This window comes from Erythrolamprus reginae, chromosome 4 (assembly GCF_031021105.1).
Source record: "Erythrolamprus reginae isolate rEryReg1 chromosome 4, rEryReg1.hap1, whole genome shotgun sequence".
Lineage (NCBI taxonomy): Eukaryota > Metazoa > Chordata > Lepidosauria > Squamata > Dipsadidae > Erythrolamprus > Erythrolamprus reginae.
The window spans coordinates 9,523,165-9,538,961 of record NC_091953.1 but is presented as its reverse complement, the minus strand read 5'-3'; the positions used below and the strand labels follow the sequence as shown (position 1 = coordinate 9,538,961).

Here is a 15,797-nt window from a genome sequence, read left to right as displayed (position 1 = left end):
GGACATTCACAACTTCTGGAGGCAAGCTGTTCCATTGATTCATTGTTCTAACTGTCAGGAAATGTCTCCTTCATTCTAAGTTGCTTCTCTCCTTGTTGAGTTTCCACCCATTGCTTCTTGTTCTGCCCTCAGGTGCTTTGGAGAATAGCTTGACTCCTTCTTGATGATGGCTGTGTTCCAATATCTCAGTGGCTACCACAAAGAAGACAGAGTGAAGCTATTCTCCAAAGCACTTGAAGGCAGAACAAGAAACAATGCATGGAAACTAATCAAGAAGAGAAGCAACTTAAAATCAATTTCCTGATAGTGAGATGATCCCACCACTGGCTATAAGGTGGTCAGCCAGAGAGTCCTTGGAATGTACCATCCACACCAACCTCAGGGAATCCTTCCCCAAAAGTCTTTGAAAAAATGTCACTGAAGATTCTCAAACATCCATACAGAGATGTCTGCCCCATTGTCTGAAATTGTCTGAAGGTTGAATCGTTGCAGATGGACAAGGGCTTTTCCAGATTCACAGAGCTGGAAAAAACTGTGTAGGATAGTGTTCTGCTGGGCTCTCTGGTAGGAGTCTCCCAAAAATTCAAGGATACAAATTTCAGATACACACACGTTTGAAAATTCAAAACAATGTTCTTTATCGAGGTTCGACTACTGTAAAGCTCTCTACATGGGGCTACCTTTGAAAAGTGTTCAGAAACTTCAGATCGTGCAGAATGCAGCTGCGAGAGCTATCATGGGCTTTCCTAAATATGCCCATGTTACACCAACACTCCGTAGTATGCATTGGTTGCCGATCGGTTTCCGGTCACAATTCAAAGTATTGGTTATGACCTATAAAGCCCTTCATGGCACCGGACCAGAATATAGTAGATCCTTGGAACAAACTTCCAGCAGACGTGGTTGGTAAATCCACAGTAACCGAATTTAAACATGCCTGGGATAAACATATATCCATTGTAAGATAAAATACAGGAAATAGTATAAGGACAGACTAGATGGACCATGAGGTCTTTTTCTGCCATCAGTCTTCTATGTTTCTATGTTTCTATGTATGAGTGGTTCTTTAAATTGGGGGTTTTTTAGATTGTTTTAATATTAGATTTGTTTACATTGTCTTTTTATATTGTTGTTACCTGCCCCGAGACTTCGGAGAGGGGCGGCATAAAAATCTAATAAATACAAATACAAATACAAAATTCAAAATAAACTAAACGCTCTTTTTATATTGCAAAGAGCACTTGTCCCAAAACAACCGGGTAGTCTGTACAATATCCCTTAATCAGTCTTTAAGTACTTAGCTAGCAGCTGTGAAGAAACTTCACACCCCTTCTTTCACGAAGTGAAACACACACACACTTTGCTCTTCGTTGGTTTCAAAGACGTGAAAAATCAACAAACAAACTCAAGGCATGATTCCTGAAGAACTGCAATCAGATACTTTTCCACAACGGCCAAGCTCACACGCTGCTATTTATAGTAGCAGCCCTAATTACTGGAGCCCCACCCAAATACAGGTGGCCTCTCTTATCTCCAGTAATATGTCCTTACTTGGTCTCTTCTGCGCATAATTCTGTGCTTGCGTGGGTCCAAAACGTCTTCATCCGAATCAATGGAAGATAATGGAGATTGACTGCCTGGGCTTTGTGCCAAGCCCCCCTCTTCCAAGTCACTTCCACCTTCTTCTTCGTCCAAGGAAACTAAACTCTGAACTGACTCTGTCGGCAATAACACAGGCCTATGACATGTTGAAGTTTCCCCTGCATCCACCTCCACATTCCCTGGGGCAGGAGCTGGGCCAGAGCCAACCACAACAGACAGGGGAAGGCAAAGTTGGCTCTTCTATGATTTGTGGATTTCAACTCCCAGAATTCCTGAGCCAATCATGCTAGCTCAGGAATTCTGGGAGTTGAAGTCCACATGTCATTGAAGAGCTAACTTTGCCTACCCCTGGTGTCATCTAGTCCAACCCCCTGCCCAAGCAGGAGACCCTACACCATTTCTGACAGATGTCAGTCTAGTCTCTTCTTGAAAACTTCCAGTGATGAAGCTCCTACAATCTCTGCAGGAAATCTCTCTTCCATGGGTTGATCGTTCTCGCTGTCAGAACATTTCTTATTTCCAGGTTGAATGTCTCCTTGATCAGTTTTCATAGAAACATAGAAATATAGAAGTCTGACGGCAGAAAAAGACCTCATGGTCCATCTAGTCTGCCCTTATACTATTTTCTGTATTTTATCTTAGGATGGATATATGTTTATCCCAGGCATGTTTAAATTCAGTTACTGTGGATTTATCTACCACGTCTGCTGGAAGTTTGTTCCAAGGATCTACTACTCTTTCAGTAAAATAATATTTTCTCATGTTGCTTTTGATCTTTCCCCCAACTAACTTCAGATTGTGTCCCCTTGTTCTTGTGTTCACTTTCCTATTAAAAACACTTCCCTCCTGAACCTTATTTAACCCTTTAATATATTTAAATGTTTCGATCATGTCCCCCCTTTTCCTTCTGTCCTCCAGACTATACAGATTGAGTTCATTAAGTCTTTCCTGATACGTTTTATGCTTAAGACCTTCCACCATTCTTGTAGCCCGTCTTTGGACCCGTTCAATTTTGTCAATATCTTTTTGTAGGTGAGGTCTCCAGAACTGAACACAGTATTCTAAATGTGGTCTCACCAGCATTCTATATAGCGAGATCATAATCTCCCTCTTCCTGCTTGTTATACCTCTAGCTATGCAGCCAAGCATCCTACTTGATTTCCCTACCGCCTGACTGCACTGTTCACCCATTTTGAGACTGTCAGAAATCATTACCCCTAAATCCTTTTCTTTTGAAGTATTTGCTAACACAGAACTGTCAATACAATACTCAGATTGAGGATTCCTTTTCCCCAAGTGCATTATTTTACATTTGGAAACAGTAAACTGCAGTTTCCATTGCTTTGACCATTTATCTAGTAAAGCTAAATCATCCATTATTCCTTCTCTGTTCTTGAGGTGCTTTGGGAAATAGTTTAGCCCCGTCCTCTCTGAGGCAGCCCCTCAAATATTGGAAGACTGCTATCATGTCAACCATGGTCCTTGAAGCTTGAAGGGCTTCCTCGCCTATAGCTGAGTATAAATAGCCTCTGGAAATTCTCCACCAATTTTAGATGTCCTTCTGAGTTTTTCAGGCAACCTGAGTTTTCAAGGGCAGGATGCCCACTGGGGAGAAAAGTAGCACTTGCAATTGAGAACGTGAATGTATTCTTGATGTCTCTTTTAGATTTATTAGATTTAGATTTATTAGATTTGTATGCCGCCCCTCTCCGAAGACTCGGGGCGGCTCACAACAACGACAATACAATACACAGAGTACAAATCCCATATAAGTTAAAAAGCGAAATTTAAAACCCATAGATATTAAAAACAATCATTACTGCACAATCACACCATTCTCATATATTACAGTCAAGAAAAAAAAGGTGGTAGTGGGGGAAGAGATAGTTATTCCCCCCATGCCCTCAGCATTCAGGTAGCGTATTATTTATTTATTTTATTTTATTTATTGGATTTGTATACCGCCCCTCTCTGCAGACTCGGGGCGGCTAACAACAATAATAAAACAGCATATAATAATAATCCAATACTAAAACAGTTAAAAACCCTTAGTATAAAACCAAACATACGTACAGACATACCATGCATAAAATTGTAAAGGCCTAGGGGGAAAGAGTATCTCAATTCCCCCATGCCTGGCGGCAGAGGTGGGTTTTAAGCAGCTTACGAAAGGCAAGGAGGGTGGGGGCAATTCTCATCTCTGGGGGGAGTTGGTTCCAGAGGGCCGGGGCTGCCACAGAGAAGGCTCTTCCCCTGGGTCCCGTGCGATGCGGTGACCATAACTGTACACAGTACTCCCAGTGTGATCTCACCATCGATTTGTCAAGAGGCAATACAACACTGACTTCTTTTCAATTCCCTTCCCAAGCATGGAATTTGCTTTTTTTTTTTTTACTGCTGTTGCACACTGGGTTGACATCTTCATTGAGCTGTCCACCAGAACCCCAAGATCCCTTTCTTGGGTTGTCTCAGAAAGCTTGGTCTCCACCTGGAGTATCACCTAGAGCAGTGTTTCCCAACCTTGGCAACTTGGAGATATCTGGACTTCAACTCCCAGAATTCCCCAGCCAGCGTTTGCTGGCTGGGGAATTCTGGGAGTTGAAGTCCAAATGTCTTCAAGTTGCCAAGGTTGGGAAACATTGACCTAGAGTATGGTGATAAGCCCAAGTTTCATCTCCTTTCACTATAGAGTTAAGAAAAGTCTTGCCTTCTCTCTCGAAATGGTCAAGAAATTCTCAGGCAGCACTGACTCTATCAATGTTGTGCAGCGTTCATGAACTTGGAGGGAAATGGAATGAGGACTTTCAACTCTAACCTTAGCCACATCACCAGTTGATGATCTACTGACCACTAGCTCTGCTCATTCTCTTTCGCTGGCTTCCTGCTACACAATAGTAATGCCAAAGTTCCCTGCAACCATTGGCCATGGGAGCTATGTGCCCTATAACCTTACTTTTGGGATAAGTCTGTAGTAGGGAGGCCATTGAGTTGAACTATGCCCTCCTGCCAAATTAAAGCTTTTTAAAAAAATACATATACAGTGATACCTTGTCTTACAAACTTAATTGGTTCCGGGACGAGGTTCTTAAGGTGAAAAGTTTGTAAGACGAAACAATGTTTCCCATAGGAATCAATGGAAAAGCAATTAATGCGTGCAAGCCCAAAATTCACCCCTTTTGCCAGCCGAAGCGCCCGTTTTTGCGCTGCTGGGATTCCACTGAGACTCCCCTCCATGGAAAAAACCCACCTCCGGACTTCTGTGTTTTTGCAATGCTGCAGGGGAATCCCAGCATCGCAAAAGCGAGCACTTTGCTGGCAATGGAAGTTTGGAGGTGGGGTTTCCCAGCGAAGGGAGCATCAGAGAAATCGCAGCATCGCAAAAACACTGAAGTCCTTGAAACCCCACCTCCGGACCTCTGTGGTTTTGCGATGCTGCGATTTCACTGAGGGTCCCCTCGCTGGGAAACTCCACCCCCAGACTTCCATTGCCAGCAAAGCGCCCGTTTTTGTGCTACTGGGATTCTCCTGCTGGGATTCCCCTGCAGCATCACAAAAATACGGAAGTCCGGAAGTGGGGTTTCCCATGGAGGGGAGCCTCAGGGGAATCCCAGCAGCGCAAAAACGGATGGTCCGCTGGCAACGGAAGTCCAAAGGTGGGGCATCCTAGTGGCGGTGGTGAGTTTGTAAGGTGAAAATAGTTTGTAAGAAGAGGCAAAAAATCTTAAACCCTGGGTTTGTATCTCAAAAAGTTTGTATGACGGGGCGTTTGTAAGACGAGTTATTACTGTATAGTTCTTTCAGTTTCCACTGGATCACACAAGTCCTTATCCTACCCTTTGCAAGGATTAAAAGTCTTAGCTTTCTTTGATATAGCAACATTCATGTGATCACATGTCAAATGTTTCAGTCTCTTTTCAAAGAGATTAGTGTCTAACCCCCTGGTCATTCCCATTGATTTTTCTCTACTGGTTCCAATTTCTCTGAATCCTTCTTAAAGTTTGACAACCCAGAACTGAGCACAGAATTTGATGTGAAAGTTCATCGAAGCAGAATCAAATGGAAGGGGAATCCATCAGTCCTCTTCTCGTTATTTAGAATTATGCTGCTGTTGATCCATCTTAAAATTGCAGTTCTCTTTTTTTCCCCTCCTCCTTATTACATCAGTGACTCATGTCCATCTTATAATTAATTATTGTTTCACTGAGTTGGCCTTTTGAAGTGTATCAGGGATTTAGATGCAATTGCAGAGGGACATTCTGAATTGAAAAGACCCAATTAGATACTCGGATTCAAAGTCTTACATCAAATGGACTCAGTTTTCCTAATTTAATCACTGAATCAAGAATCAAAAGTCAATTAAATTTGGACAAAGCCAATCCTGAGCAAATCAGTTCTTCCTAGCCCTAGGAAGGAGACAATGGCAAACTACTTCTGAAATCTTGGCTAGAAAACTGAAAGGCATAGAGCAGACAGCCATCATGAGTCAAATCTGAGTTTATTTGATTTATTTTTATTTATTTATTTGTTTTGTCCAATACACAGCGCAGGTAAAATACATCAATAGAAGAATAAAAGAAAGACATTAGGAATAGTAAGGAAGAAATAATAATTGAGAATATTAGAGTTCATGCACATGGAGCTAGTAGAAATACAGTATAAGATAGACATTAGGACAGGGGATGGAAGGCACTCTAGTGCGCTTATGCACGCCCCTTACTGACCTCTTAGGAATCTGGAGAGGTCAACCGTGCATAGTCTAAGGCAGTGTTCCCCAACCTTGGCAAGTTGAAGATATTTGGACTTCAACTCCCAGAATTCCCCAGCCAGTGAATGCTGGCTTGGGGAATTCTGGGAGTTGAAGTCCAGATATGTTCAAGTTGCCAAGGTTGGGAAACACTGGTCTAAGGGTAAAATTTGGGGGATTAGGGGATGACACTACAGAGTCTGGCAAAGAGTTCCATGCTTCGACAATTCGATTATTAAAGTCGTATATTTTGCAGTCAAATTTGGAGCGGTTAATATTAAGTTTGAATCTGTTGTGTGCTCGTGTGTTGTCGTGGTTGAAGCTGAAGTAGTTGTTGACAGGGAGGACGTTGTAGCAAATGATCTTGTGGGCTATGCTTAGGTCATATTTGAGGTGTCATTGAAGGCGTGCACACACTGAGAGAAAAATCCCTGATCCCTATAAACACCTTTGACCATCTGAATCAAGCAGCTTTTGAATCATTTAAAAGCTAATTCACACATTCTTACTGCATAAACCCCAAAGATACTACCTCCTAGCCATTTCTGGTTTGCCATTCTCTAAACTTTCATCCTTTAATACAATTTGCAGAGAAGATTCAATTTATTTTTATCAATTTAGTTTGTCAAACATAAGATAACAGGTATAAGTATAAACATGAATATGAATACAGTAAATACTGGGTACGAATTGATGGGGAGAGTAGGACAGAGACGGTAGGCTTGCTGGTGTGCTTTTGCAGACTTCTTAGCTGCAAATATCTTTTTCAAAGCTATTTTCCCAGCCCTAACTAGGTGCTAATGATATTCCCTGGCTTCCTATTTCCTCCGAATAAGTTTTTTTCCCTGCCCTAAGTCTTTGCAGGCTTCATTCCATACGTACTCCCTTTGAAAAAGTTTTTTTCAGCCCTAACCCTGTGCTAACGACCTTTCTGAAGCAGTTTTTCCTGGTCTTTGGAGGCTTGCTATCATTCCTACTCCCTCTGAAAAAGGCTTTTTCAGCCCTAACCAGGGGATCAAATAATGTGAAGTTGAACAGACTAAGGACGGTAGCCAGATGAATACCTGGTAGGTAGATTCACTCCCCTGCCTTTTTCCTCCTCAAAAATTAAGGTGTTTCTTATACTCTGGTGCGTCTTATACTCTGAAAAATACGGTAATATTTTTTTCCGCCATTTTCAGCTTTTGGGCAATTTCTTCTTGCATAATAAGATTAAATTTAGGATGAATTACATGTCTTCTCTTGATTTTTACATTTTGAGGGTTGCTCTGGAGCTCTACTTCAACTTTTAAAGTTCTTCTTGTATTAATTCTTGTTTTATATTTCTTTTCTTGTTTCTTTTGACTGTGTATGCTATGGTGAGGCCTCAAATATAGGCTTTGGTGGTATCCTACAGATTTTGGAATGAAGTATCTTTTTTTACATTTATTTGGAAAAAGATTCTGAGTTCCTTCTCCATCATTTGTGTAAATTCCTTCTCCTTCAATATTTCTTGGTTCATGGTCCATCTTCTTTTTACTTTATGTCTTTTCCATATTACCTTAATTGGATTGTTTGTCATAATTTTCATTTCTTGCAAATCTTTCCTCAAACCAGATGTCATCCAGGCCTTGTCAATCCTTGGCCATGATCTGTGTGGATTGAAGAAATATGTGTATTGACTTTTCTCTTTATTTATTTCTCTCCAGTAGTCTTCCATCACTAGATCTTGAGCCATTTCTATGAATGAGTAGGGCAGGGTTCTTTTCTTAGCTTTTTTTAAATAAGGTTCAGGAGGGAAGTGTTTTTAATAGGAAAGTGAACACAAGAACAAGGGGGCACAATCTGAGGTTAGTTGGGGAAAAGATCAGAAGCAACATGAGAAAATATTATTTTACTGAAAGAGTAGTAGATGCTTGGAACAAACTTCCAGCAGATGTGGTTGGTAAATCCACAGCAACTGAATTTAAACATGTCTGGGATAAACATAGATCCATCCTAAGATAAAATACAGAAAATAGTATAAGGGCAGACTAGATGGACCATGAGGTCTTTTTCTGCCGTCAATCTTCTACGTTTCTATGTTTCTATTACTTTTATTGCTTGCGTAATCTTTTTTACTGTCTGTAATTGCATTAAGATATCCAATTAAACAAATATTTTCTTACTCTAATTCTATTAATTTTTTTTTGTAGTTCTCTGTTAAATTCATTTTTTTTATTATTTGGGGCATATATTGTGGCAAGTAATATTTTTCCCCGATATGCTTTTATCTCTATCATATAGATTCTCCCATCACCATCTTTATGTATTACTCGGTTCCAATTTCTCTTTAATGCAAGCTACTACTCCTCTTTTCTTTTGTTGAGATCGTGATGAAAAAAGTTTGCCAAGTTTCAAATTTACTAATAAATGGTTTCATTGTTGAGTGATGTGCACTTCCTCTGACAATCTCGTTAAGGATTGCTGATAAACATAAGCCACAGTTCTATAACCGTTATTAGTATTTTAAATTACATTTATTGCGGAGATTTTTTTTTTAAAAAAAAAGTTAATTTCATGTACATAAATAGAAGCGAAGAAGAGAACTGTTTGTTCCAAATAACTTTAAAGGCAGAGATTTGCACTGGAAGCTGATATTTAAAGTTATTCATTTTGTGGTGATGTAATATTTGTAAAGGTACACAATGTAGTCCTGTTTGGAGAGCGAAGCAAAAAAACATTTTAAATGTTTCTATTGTGCAGTGAATACACAGCTGCACAAAATAAGCAAGTATAATACATGAGATTACTGCATTTGGAGTTCTGCGTTTGAAAAAGTACTTTAGTTTGAAAAAGACAGTGATAAGATGGTGAAGGATTTGTGTGTGTGGGGGGGAGACCTTTGAGGAACAGTTAAACTACAGAGAAGACAGCTGAAGGAAAATAGGACATTGGGCTTTAAATTATCAAGGGTGAAGGATCAAGTCCACACCTGTGAAGTTCTCATTAAATTGACTGATTGCTACTTGTGTCTATACAGAGGACTATCCTCAGCTAATAATTACCACCTGCTAAGAGTTTGATAAAAGTCAGCAGAATTGAAAAGGGGTGGTTAGACTTAGTCCACTTGTGACTACATAGAGATTCTAGGCTGATTCCTTGCTTAACTCTGCCCCCAGGTTCTGCCACTTCTTTTACTAAACAAATAATATTAATTAAATTAAATTAAATTTATTTGACTTTTATGCCGCCCAATCCCGTAGGACTCAGGGCCGCTTACAACAATAAAAACAATACAATTGTACAATAATGAAAAAGAAGTCAAGCAACAACAGTAAATAAAAACCCATGTCCCAAGCAACCCATTATAAACCCCAAAACCAATCTAACAGACATACATACCAAACAAACATAATTCAGGCATGTCTGATGTTAAACTTCACGGCCCCCAGGCTTGTCAACAAAGCCAGGTTTGAACAGCTTTTTGAAAAGCCAGTAGAGAGGGATCAGTGCAAACATTGGGGCGGGGGGAGAGTTGGTTCCATGGAGCTGGGGCAGCAACAGAAAAGGCCCTCTGACCTTCTCGGTCAATTTTGCCTCTTGCTTTATGATCTAACTCACATAGCAGCAGTATTTCAGATAGTTCCAAATACATATTCTTAATTATGAAGTAGTCCAAATACAGGTAATGCTAGATAGCGTTAGACCACTCATGTGTGAAGATTGACAAAGAACAGCACATAAAATGTGTATCGAAATATAAGATATGAGAGCATATGAACCAATGCAAAATTTATTGTATGTCCAATCACACTTGGCTAATAAAGAATTCTATTCCATTCTATTGTATTCTATTCCATTCCATTCCATTCCATTCTATTCTATTCTATTCTAGGTGGCACAGTGGGTAGAGTGGCGCAGTGGGTAGAGTGCAGTATTGCATGCCACTAAAGCCGACTGCTAGATCTGCAGGTCAGCAGTTCAAATCTCATCACTGGCTCAAGGTTGACTCAGCCTTCCATCCTTCCGGGGTGGGTAAAATGAGGACCCAGATAAACTTGTTTTTTATTATTATTATTATTATTATTATTATTATTATTATTATTATTATTATTATCATCATCATCATCATCATCATCATCATCATCATCATCATTCCATTCCATTCCATTCCATTCTATTCTATTCTATTTTAAAATAGGACTATCTGTAACAGTGACACACAATATTGCATTCAAAATCCTGAAAAAAAGGAGCAACCCTTACCCTCCAAAGTATTCCGGAAACTGAAGTTAGCCATTTTATCCATTGTCCCGGTTTCATATTGCGTCAGACTTAAGCAGAATTCAACCTCGGCTGAAGTTGGAAGTCGAGGCGTTCTTCTTCTATCGTGGTTGCCAGGATTTCGAAGGAGGGGCCCTTCATATGTTCCATTGCAAAGCGATTGGCGGCTATTGTACTCTTCAGATTGGGTGCAAATGACCTGGAAGAGGATACAGAAAGTGACACAGGATCGGGATGGAGACCTTTGGGACCAGTAAGAGTCTTTTCAAAACCAGGAAGTTCCAGTTCAAATCAGGACATCTAGGCAGATAAACAAGCATCTCAAACATCTTTTGTAAAATCACTAACCGTGGCTATCATACAGGCAGTGAGGGGCTCCTACGAGTACGGTCAGGTACGCAGATTTGTAAGAAAAAAAAGTTGATACCCCCCCCCCCCCCCTTCTGGGCTCTGGGTATGTTTTTCCTATCACAGTAAATAAGGTTGAATGTGTATAATTAAAGGCTTAACAAGATATTGGCGAAATGAATTATGGATTAATGAAAGTGAGATGGAAGAAGTAGTAGAAAATATACATAAGATAAAGAATACAAGAATTAGAGAGATGAGAAGGAAAATTTTACATAAATGGTATTTCACGCCAGTAAAACTAGCACACTTCCAGAGGAAAGGGAAAGGAAATTGCTGGCATGGTTGCCAAATAAAAGGAGTTTTTTATGCATATGCTCTGGGAATGTGTTGAAGTTCAAAAATTTGGGAAGGAAGTACAGAATGAAATAAATAATATGCTAAACATTAATTGGATAATTACAAAAGAATTAGCAACACTAGTTAAATATGGGGAATTACGAGAATTTAAAGAAATCAAAACAGCAGCTTTGGAAAGCGCTCAAGCAGTAGTGGTATTAGGGTGGAAAGATAGCAATAAATGGACAATCCAGAATTGGTACGGGTACATAGTGGACCACATCCACTTCGAAATTATGGAAATAAGATTAAATAACTTTTAATTATTATTATAGAAACAGAGAAGATTGACGGCAGAAAAAGACCTCATGGTCCATCTAGTCTACCCTTATACTATTTCCTGTATTTTATCTTAGGATGGATATATGTTTATCCCAGGCAGGTTTAAATTCAGTTACTGTGGATTTACCAACCACGTCTGCTGCAAGTTTGTTCCAAGCATCTACTATACTTTCAGTAAAATAATATTTTCTCACGTTACTTCTAATCTTTCTCCCAACTAACCTCAGATTGTGCCCCCTTGTTCTTGTGTTCACTTTCCTATTAAAAACACTTCCCTCCTGAACCTTATTTAACCCTTTAACATATTTAAATGTTTTGATCATGTACCCCCTTTCCTTTCTGTCCTCCAGACTATACAGACTGAGTTCATTAATAATTATCATTATTTTTTATTAGATTTATATGGCGCCCCTCTCTGAGGACTCTTATTTCTGACTCTTTCCGATTCTTCCTGCATCTTAAAATTTTCTCAGCCATTCATTTTGTTTTTTCAGCTACCAGTCAAAGGCTTCAGTTCCAGTTCATTCAGCCTTTCTTACGATCTGGCTTTTAGAGACCTCTGTTACAATTGGGAAAAATCATAACCTTGACTGCCCATATCTTCGCTGTCATGGTGATGTCTCTCCACGTTGATATTTTGACTGGATTTCTCAAAGCCTATTTCCCCCCAAGCAGCTTTCATCTCTTTACAGTCACAATCTGGTGAATCTAGGAAGATAGCATCTCTTATTATTCTTCCTATTTGCATTGAGTGTGCATTGCCTGCTAACATAAAGTTTCTTGGTTGTTTAATACCAAGCAGCACAGGTTTTTGCATTCTTTTCTTCCTCATTCAACAAAGGTTCTTGTTTAGCATTACTGCCCAATTTTTGCAGTGGTATCCTGCTGTGTTTCTTCCACTGGATTAAAAGCTACAGCTGAAACTTTAATTGCATTGTCTTATAAGATTTTAAATCAATAAACGGATATGTCTCAGTTATCCAGGTCATGGCTTGTCCTAAAGGCGCTTTGTTTTCCACAAAAGGCAACTGAATTTTCTTGGATTTTCCTTGAAGACATTTTGCTTCTTATCCAAAAGTTTCTTTAGTTCTGAAGAAGAACTGAAGAAGCTTCTTGGATGAAAAAGCAAAATGTCTTCAAGGAAAAAGCAAGAGTTGCCTTTTGAAAAAGCACCTAAAGTGATATCTAATTTAATTTGATTTAATTGATTTAATTGACCCCGTAGGTTTCAATGCAGCATACAACAATAAAATAATAAATTTTCTCAACTCCTGCAAATTGATGCTAGGACTATTTATATAATGCCTAGCTGAGGGATCAAATCTGCGTAATCCCAGTGGGATTGGGTGGCAAAGAAGTCTAGATAGATAGATAGATAGATAGATAGATAGATAGATAGATAGATAGATAGATAGATAGATAGATAGATAGATGAAGGAAGAAAAGAAAGACAGAGAAAGAAAGAACAAAAGAAAGAAAGAAAGAAAGAAAGAAAGAAAGAAAGAAAGAAAGAAAGAAAGAAAGAAAGAAGAATCGATCTGGATGGGCAGCAACCCACCACCGTAATGTGCTCTATCAAAAGGCAACCAGATTTTGTTTTTCCTTGAAGACGTTTTGCTTCTCATCCAAGAAGCTTCTGCAGTTTGTTTGTTTGTTTGTTTGTCTGTCTGTCTGTCTGTCTGTCTGTCTGTCTATCTGTCTGTCTATTTATTTATTTATTTAGTCAAACAATTATAGAGTGGTAATTTGTACAAATAAAACATTAGGTAAGTAATGATAAAAAGTAACAAAATAAGACAATATGACAGGGACAGTAGGCACAGTGGTGCGCTTATGCACGCCCCTTACAGACCTCTTAGAAGGGGGAGAGGTCAATTGTAGATAGTCTAAAGACTGCTTCTTCGGCTCCGACTGAAGAAGCTTCTTGGATGAGAAGCGAAACATCTTCAAAGAAAAAATAAAGCCCAGTTGCCTTTTGAAAAAGCACCTTTGAGGACAACCATGATCTGGATGACTGAGACTCTCCATAGACACATGCTTCTATTGGTGCACTAGATGTCTGGTTTTAGCCATGCCGCTCTGCCTTGCTCTGCATTCTCACTACTCAATATTTTTCCAGGCTATTTCAGATTATTAAAATTCAGCGGTACCTCTACTTAAGAACACCTCTACTTAAGAATTTTTCTAGACAAGAACCGGTTGTTCTTAAGAACCATTTTCTACTTAAGAACCCGAGCCCGGAAAAATTTTCCAGGAAATTTGAGAGCAGCACGAAGGCCTGGTCAGTTTCCTGCCATTCCCACTTTAATCCCGGCCATCTCGGGCTTTTCTGGGCTGCCCGAGAAGCCTTTTGGTGGCATTGGCAGTCTAGAGCGACCAGAGCGTTTTCCTTTCTCTGGGCACTTGGAGAGGGAATAAACCTCTACGAGAGCCCAGAGAAAAGAAACACTCCCTTCGCTCTAGGCAGCGACTGTCTTCCTCCTCTTCCTCCTCCTCCTCCCACCCAAATTCCGAGCTTTTATTTCTTTCCTAATGGAAAGAAAATGCATTATTTACTTTTACATTGATTCCCATGGGAAAAATTGCTTCGACTTACAAACTTTTATACTTAAGAACCTGGTCACGGAATGAATTAAGTTCTTAAGTAGTGATGGGCGAACCCAACTGTGTTCGGGTTCGGCAAGTTCGGATGAACTTTACGTAAAATTTGGCCGAACCTGAACTGAACCCGAACCCGAACCCGAATGGGGAATCCCACCATGAGATTCCGGGGGTGGAGCTTTGATGTCACGTATACCGGCAGGTTGCTAAGGACGCCAAGGTGATCACTTCCTGGATTCCATGGAATGCAGGAAGTGATCACCTTGGCGTCCTTAGCAACCTGCTCCCAACACCGAACGCAACCTCGAACTTTGCCCGAAGTTTTAAAAAAAATTCAGGTTCGTGTTCGGCATACCGAACAACACAAAATTCGGTATGGACCCGAATTGTGCGGGTTCGGTTCGCCCATCACTATTCTTAAGTAGAGATATCACTGTACTTAAATTTTGGTAGCTGATGTTTATTGCCAGAGAGTTTCAATATCTGTGCTTATTTGCTTTCTCATTCTCGCCTGTCCTTTTGTGCGCTGTGTCAATAAAGAATAATTCTGCCATCACTGTCAGAATTCTTGCAAAGAAGTAAGTCAAAACCTGGCCTTTTGCTTCATGTTGTTATGACAACAGTAGTTCTTCCTGGCACATTTTGACATTCCAAAGGAACACCCACCTCTCCTTCGTTCCTAACCTTTCTATTAATGTGTTTTCATACTTATAAATAAAGATTTCGAAAAGTACAGATTGTCAAACGTATCCCCCACACACCGCCGATTGTTCAGGCTACAGGTTGATACGGCGAGCTACAGTTCTAAAAGTCAATCATCGTTTAATGTTCAAGAGTTTCGATTCATCCTAATTAGATAAAGCTGCTGCTCTTGAATGGTGAATTTTCGGGAGATTGCGTTGAATAATGATTTTCGGGTAGATTTATTTCGGCACAGCCACTTCCATGAAAATGAAGTTGGCTTCGTGGAAATGAAGTTCATTAATGAGTTTAGAAAAGAAAGCGGTGCAGTTTCAAATGAAATAATCTCACCAAGTTAAGGAAGCCAACTTTCCCCAAATCCCTGCTTTTTTTCACCCCACTTTATTTTTATGCCTTTGAAACTTTATATATTAATAAAATAAGACCCACTCGGTCAAGACAAATTAGAAACATAGAAGACTGACGGCAGAAAAAGACCTCATGGTCCATCTAGTCTGCCCTTATACTATTTTCTGTATTTTATTTTAGGATGGATATATGTTTATCCCAGGCATGTTTAAATTCAGTTCCTGTGGATTTATCTACCACGTCTGCTGGAAGTTTGTTCCAAGGATCTACAGTACTACTCTTTCAGTCAAATAATATTTTCTCATGTTGCTTTTGATCTTTCCCCCAACTAACTTCAGATTGTGTCCCCTTGTTCTTGTGTTCACTTTCCTATTAAAAACACTTCCCTCCTGGACCTTATTTAACCCTTTAACATATTTAAATGTTTCGATCATGTCCCCTCGTTTCCTTCTGTCCTCCAGACTATACAGATTGAGTTCATTAAGTCTTTCCTGATATGTTTTATGCTTAAGACCTTCCACCATTC

At 39.7% G+C, this 15,797-nt stretch overlaps 1 protein-coding gene across 2 annotated transcripts in view; it reads right to left on the bottom strand.

Moving 5' to 3' along the window:
- The window catches only part of TYR (tyrosinase), a 59,849-nt gene that overhangs the window by 30,258 nt on the left and 13,794 nt on the right, over positions 1-15,797 (bottom strand). For both annotated transcript variants that reach the window (XM_070751642.1, XM_070751641.1), the window contains one exon: positions 10,574-10,790. In XM_070751642.1, coding sequence (XP_070607743.1) covers positions 10,574-10,790 — 217 coding nt within the window. The remainder of the gene's footprint in view (positions 1-10,573; positions 10,791-15,797) is intronic.